This window comes from Mauremys reevesii, linkage group 2, assembly GCF_016161935.1.
Source record: "Mauremys reevesii isolate NIE-2019 linkage group 2, ASM1616193v1, whole genome shotgun sequence".
NCBI lineage: Eukaryota > Metazoa > Chordata > Testudines > Geoemydidae > Mauremys > Mauremys reevesii.
In genome coordinates, this window is record NC_052624.1 from 287,871,458 (window position 1) to 287,878,213 (window position 6,756).

Sequence of the window (6,756 nt, forward strand, 5' to 3'; positions counted from 1 at the left end):
AGGTGCGGGGGCCCGGATTCTCTCCCCTGCTGAGAACTAGGCGGGTCCCATGCCTGCTGGGGACCGAGAACACCAGCGCCCGCAGCCTGAGTTCTCTGTCCCTGGCAGGCGCAGGGCCACGACTTCTCTCCCCTGCTGGGCACTAGGCAGGCACACATAAATGCCCCAGAGGGCACCATGGTGCCCATGGACTCCACGTTGGGGACCACTGCTCCAAGGTGTTGACCTTGATATATCTGGAGCAATGGAACAACTGGACAAAGCAAAGTCATACCTACAGTCTTACTGGTCAGAGGAGGGATTTCAATACGTTCTGAAGAGTGCACAGAAGTTGTAAGAGGAATTTCACACTGAAGCTATTTTCCCACCCATTCAAGAATGCAAGAGTCACCAAAGAAGACATTTTGATTACAAGGCACGGGATAATCCCATAAGAGACCCCAAACAACAATTCAAAGTTGAATTCTTTAACCAGGTGCTAGATTGTGCAATACAGTCAGTTGAACATTTCATGCAGCTCAAAGAACACAGCAGTATATTTGGGATGTTGTATGATATTCCAAAACTCCTCACTATACCTGAAGAAAATCTACACCAGCAATGCAGGGCACTAGAGACAGTGACACATGATGACGTGCAATATTGATGCGAGTGATTTACATGATGAACTGAAAGCCCTTTCAATATACATTTCAGCAAGATCAACTCCAAAGGCTGTTCTGGAATATATGTGGACAAATAAGATGACCACCCTCTTTCCAAATGCTTTTGTTGCTCTGTGCATACTTCTAACACTTCCTGTAACAGTTGCCAGTGGAGCTTGGTATTTGTAGCTTATGGCCAAAGGCTGAATAGCCTGATTTTGCTTACATTGTGTGATGTGAAAGGGATTTGTCTGCTGTAAGTGCACCTACATGCTGCTCATTTGTTTATTTATTTGTGTTCCCTCTTTTGAACACTGGTTTTGGGATTACACAATTTAAGGTTTCTGTCTGGATTTCTACCTCAGTGACTTGGGTTTGGAAAACTGGTGTAGATGGGAATAGCAGATTTTCAACAGTTCAAGTCTCCAATGTGTACAAACGCAGCATGAGATGCCTACATGTCCCAGCAGTAGCCACAAAATATCCTTTCAGATATGTCTGCTCTGTTCTATTTAAGGATTCCTCATCTGGACAGAGAGTCCATCTTTACAATCTCTTTATACCCCTAAAGCAATGCAGAGGAATTAGAGTGGGGCTGAGGACCTGGCCCATAATATTAGCTGATCATGAGATCAATTATACCCTCAGAAACAAGTATCTGCACTCAAGAACGTCTTGCATTTTTTATTGTTCTTCTCTCCATTCCCTCCCCTCTCTTTTTTAATCCAAGAATATTATCTGCTGGTGCGAAAGCATCAAGTTATGAATCATCATAGTCTGTCTCCAGAGAGGGAAATTTTAGTTAATTATTTTGTGGAGAAAAGGGATTGCACTTTCAAATGTCACTTAACTATGAAAGTTAAATTTAACCTTCACTTTATGATTTGGCACTAGTGAGGGAAGTAGGGATGTGTCTGATCTTGGCTGATATGATGCTTTTGAGGGAGCTGCCAAAGCCGTTGACTTCCTTGTTTGAGCCCTGTGCCCCATGCTCCTTTAACCAATGGCGCATGCGTGTGAGGTCTTGGCTATAATCGTGCTCCCGAAGGAGTTGCTGTTGCTGATCCCTCAGTTGAAGCTTGAAGGTTTTGAGGATGTGTGAGCGTCGGATGAGGCTGAGCAGTTCATGGCGCAGTCGCCAATTCTCTGCTTTCACCTGCTTGGTGTGCTGGATCAGACTGCGTACAGCTTCCTCTTCAGCTCTCTTGGCCAGAGACTGAACCTTCTGATGAGAGTCCAGCTCATATTCAGCTTTTGCTTGCAGAAATCTGCTCTTGACCTTGTGCATTTGCTCTGAGTGCTGGATTTTTGTGACCAGCAGTTCCTTCTCCAGCTCCTTGATTCTGCTCAGCTGTTCCAACTGCAGGTCCTTGAAGGGCTGCAAGTCTTCAACCTCCTTGTTCATAAGAGAATACTTTGTCTCCATCTCCATCAATTGGTTCCGCACCTCCTTCTCTTTAGCTGTGTACTGTGAGATCAACTCTTCCTTCTGCTTTCGGACCTGTGCCAGATCAAAGTGGTTCTGGTTATTTAGTGTAATGATAGCATTTTGGCATTTCTGAGTGTGTTTGCTTATATAGGTCATGTAGGCTTTGCTGTCCTCCCGAATCTTCTGGGCCTCCTTATCTAGGAACTCATTCTCCCACAGGAAGTGCTCTACTCGCTTCATGTATGTGTTCATATGCTCAGTCAGGATCTTGTATTCCTTCTGCAGATACTGCTCCCTTTCTTTGACAAATGGTTCTGTGCTGCTCCTTGCCTTGGATATATCACCTTCCTTTCTGTTTGTTCCTTGCTTACTTTTTCCAAAATCGTTAGCTTTTTGTTCTGGCTTCTTTTTTTTGGATGCCATGTTCAATTCTGGGATGCCACGGGTACTAGCAAAATACAATAGATGGGAGGTTACATATTGTAGGTGAACTACGAACACATACTTTAAGGTTGGCTAACCCTTCTAGTCATAAACCTCCTGTTTTTAATTGATTGAAATGTTGGCCTGGAATTTTTCATGTTTGGTCTCTTATTCAGGATGAATTTGGGGTGGAGGGGCAGGGAGTGTTTGGTCAGGACTAGAATAGCAGTACTGAGAGATATCAGGAGAGATGTGACTTGGGGAGAGTCTGACTGGAATAACTGAGGGGCACAGACTGAGCAGCGTGATAGGGAACCCAGGGCTGGAACAGCAGGAGGCCTGTAGGCAAGGACTGAGGGACTTTGGCAAAACTGTGTGAGTGTGTGAGGGTAGATGAAACACTGTAAGGCTCAAATTCCCTGTGTGTGGAAAGGAAGGGAGTCACTGAGAACTAGAATGCTTCCAGGCATGTGAAGAAAGTAAGGCCCCAGGATCCAGAGCTCCAAGGGAGCCCCCAAAGGTCTGACGCATATGTCTTAAAATCTCTTACCTCAATTGTCCTGCCTTCTCTCCCACTCCTGAGCTCTTAATAAACCTTCAGGTAGTTTCTCTGTCACTGAACTCCCAGGAACTAGTAGGATAGTAACTTCTGACAGCCGGCCCCTAGAGGCTGTTAGCAGCTGTGTGGCCTTTGCCACACAGTGAACAGTTGAACACACTGGTGTGATTGGACTATCTTGAAAGTTGTGTGTATCCAAGGTGACAGAATATCATGACATCACAGGGCAAGTTCTGTGTGTTCAAGATGATGGATGGGCAGGGCTCAGTATATAGTGTAACTGTGTAGGCGCATAAATTACCACATAATTGTCTTTGTGTTGGAATATGCTGAATAACAATGTTCTAGCTATCCGAGAATCTTTTAACTCTTCCACCCATCCTCACATCCCCAGTCTAATTCTCATGATTGCAAATTAAACCCTCAAAACCTGACTTGTGTGCAATGACATCTGTCTATATGAGCCATTCATCTCAATGGGGTGTTAGCAATGAGATTTAAAATATTATCATTAGGTTTCAATGTTAAGTGCTTATATAAGTGACTGAAAGGCATAGAGATATAAGGGTCCAACATGGGTATTAATTGTAGTGTGGTGGATAATGGTAAAATGTTATATTTTTATGTACCTATTTATAAAGATGACATTATCTCATTGTAATGCAGGAGGATGGTAAGAGTCAAACAAGGGCATTTGTTACAATACAGGGGAAATACTGAGCGGGGGGGGGGGGTCCTGTTATCCTTTAGCAGGAACATCCATCTAATGAGCTTCTCTTTTTTGGATAGATATAATAGTAATAATTAAGAAGTGCAGTGGGTCAGGTAGTTGCCTTTGAGTTTTAGTTAAGTGGGAAATGAGGTGTTCAAATCCCTGTCCTTGAAATTTAAACTCATCTCTGATCCTTGCCCAAAAAGTGTGAGGAAAACCTCTGTTGATTAAAAGCTTAAGTTGCCAAAAACAAAACAAACTCCTGTTTTATTCCTGGGTGCTAAAAAGCAGAGTGGTCTCCTTCCCAGCAGAGAAAGAGCTCCCATTTCCCCCAACAATTTATACAGTGTAGCCATGTGTTTTCAGTAGTAAAATCTGAAGCACAGTACACATTGGTAAGGTAGTGAAAAATGAACTGAATTGCCTGTGAAAGCAAATAAGGGGTACTACCCTGATTGTATTGTACAGGCCTGAGATGGGACAAAGTAAGGGCGCCAGAGCTTGTGACTGATCATAGAATATCTGGGTTGGAAGGGACCTCAGGAGGTCATCTAGGCCAAACCCCTGCTCAAACCAGGACCAATCCCCAACTAAATCACTGATGCATACATCAGGTTTAGGACCTTATATCTAGGCTATCTATCAGGAAACTGCTTTATGGTCTAAGCATTAAAATGTCTTTGTCTGAAATTTGTTAGCTGCCCCACCTATCCTTCCTCTTAATTAAAAAAAAATATATTATGGCAGACTACTAGGTCTGATATAGATAAGATAAAACCAGTTTCTAAGTGATCTACAGTCTTCATAGTTACTTGAATTACTTTGAAATTTGCAGCATAGAAGTGCACAGTATGGTTAGTTATCTAAATTTGGGGTCATGTGATCAAGAAGTTCCCTAGCTACAGCCCCCTGAAAAAACAGCTTTCCTTAAAGTTGATATTCTACCAACATATTTTTACCCAGAACTGGGCATCAAACCACAGCTCTGAAGCAGAGCTGGCACAAGGGTCTCACTTGCTAGGCAGGGGGATGTTCCTCTAGGGGTTTATGAGCTTCTCTCCATGCCCTGTGTCATTGCAGCTGGGATATGGAGGGCAGGGGCCTTGTCTTGTTAGGAGAGTCAGAGCCACTTTCCCTGCCCCACATCTTGTGAGCCAGCATTTGGGGAAGTCCTACCCCTGGAAGGGGGGGCAGAGTTTGAGCCTTCTCTCTACCCTCCTATGTGTTCTAGGTTCTGGGAGTCCCTGCCCCCTGAGGGTGTCTGAGCCCCTCTCCCTGCCCCCCATGTAAGCCAGATCTGGGGAAACCCTGCTGTCACGTTATTGATTTGAACTGGGACCATATAGAACACGGTTGCAACAAAAGTCCTGTAGTGGCACCAAATCTTGTATAAAGGGGGGTCTAATGAGCTGTCTAAGACAAGGTTATGGTTTGCTGGTTATAATGATGCTGGCTATATGTGTGTATCAATTTTGTAGTTGAAGTTATGAATATTGGCTCTATACTGTCTGTATTTCAAACTTTAAAAAAATAAAAAAAGAAATAATAATGGAGATATACTCATCTCCTAGAACTGGAAGGGACCTTGAAAGGTCATTGAGTCTAGCCACCTACCTTCACTAGCAGGACCAAGTACTGATTTTGCCCCAGATCCCTAAGTGGCCCCCTCAAGCATTGAGCTCACAACCCTGGGTTTAGCAGGCCAAGGCTCAAACCACTGAGCTATCCCTCCTCCTCCTCCAAACTTATGCTATGCTTCTGGGAAAGATCCCAGACAACTTGGTGTTAGCTCTGCCTAGTCTCCCTAATGGCCCATTAAGGACCATCAGCTATACAACTGACCCATTGAGAGAAGGCAGATACACCTTGTAACTCAGCAAAGTATACAGGAACTTGCCCATGTGACTCCAGACTCCATTTTGCTGTAATTTTCCACAGTAAGGACAAAGAGATGTTCTTACACCTGGAAAAGACTATAAGAGGCTGATGCCTCATCTCCATCTTTTCTTCAATCCTGCTTCTTACCTCTGGAGGGTCTTTGCTACAAATTGAAACTCTACACAAAGGACTGACCCATCCCAGCTGGGGATGTATTCCAGAGACTTGATTTGAACCTGCAGTTTATTCTATTACTGCTACAAGCCTGAACCAAGACTTTGCCATTACTGTATGTAATTGATTCCATTTAACCAATTCTAGCTCTCATCTGTCTCTTTTTCCTTTTATGAATAAACCTTTAGATTTTAGATTCTAAAGGATTGGCAACAATGTGACTTGTGGGTAAGATCTGATTTGTGTATTGACCTGGGTCTGGGGCTTGGTCCTTTGGGATCAGGAGAACCTTTTTTCCTTTTACTGGGGTATTGGTTTTCACAACCAATTGTCCCTATAACGAGTAGCACTGGTAGTGATACTGGGAAACTGGAGTGTCTAAGGGAATTGCTTGTGTGACTTGTGGTTAGCCAGTGGGGTGATACCAAAGTCCTCTTAGTCTGGCTGGTTTGGTTTGCCTTAGAGGTGGAAAAACCCCAGCCCTGGGCTGTAACTGCCCTGCTTAAGCAATTTGTCCTGAATTGGCACTCTCAGTTGGGTCCCACCAGAACCAGCATTGTTACACCTGCTTCTCTGGGTTTCTCTGGGGAAACCCTGCTTCTCTGAGCTGAGAACAGGTATGCTGAGATCATGCACCAAGAACACATTGCTGGGACTGGGGGGTCAGGCATTCAGAATGGGCATGTTTGATGTGTATCACAGGGTCTTCAGCACTGGGGAGGAAGGAGGGGAACATGCACTGATATGAATGTGTCTCACAGCTATTGTTTCAGGATATATTCATCTGCATGTGGTGTTCTCATTCAGCTGAGAATGTTTAATTGAGATGAATGATCTATTTTACACCTCTCTGAACCTCCTATGCTGCAGTTGGATGCGTAGAGCCCCTTCCCTCTATCCTCTCTCTATCCTTCCTAAAAAGTCTCCCTTATCCTGT

The 6,756-nt window shown here is 44.1% G+C and overlaps 1 protein-coding gene across 1 annotated transcript; it reads right to left on the reverse strand.

The window, feature by feature from the left end:
- Window positions 1-1,313: 1,313 nt before the first annotated feature.
- On the reverse strand, window positions 1,314-3,246 carry CCDC166 (coiled-coil domain containing 166). The gene is made up of 2 exons (XM_039526502.1): window positions 3,047-3,246; window positions 1,314-2,521 (listed from the first exon to the last, which is right to left on the reverse strand). Exon 2 carries the CDS (start codon window positions 2,494-2,496, stop codon window positions 1,522-1,524), a length of 975 nt encoding a protein of 324 aa, XP_039382436.1. The 5' UTR covers window positions 2,497-2,521; window positions 3,047-3,246; the 3' UTR covers window positions 1,314-1,521.
- Between the last annotated feature and the right edge of the window lie 3,510 nt (window positions 3,247-6,756).

What these genes read in the sequence shown, in the direction of transcription:
- CCDC166 (XM_039526502.1), bottom strand. Translation starts at nt 2,496, where the DNA reads ATGGCATCCAAAAAAAAGAAGCCAGAACAAAAAGCTAACGATTTTGGA.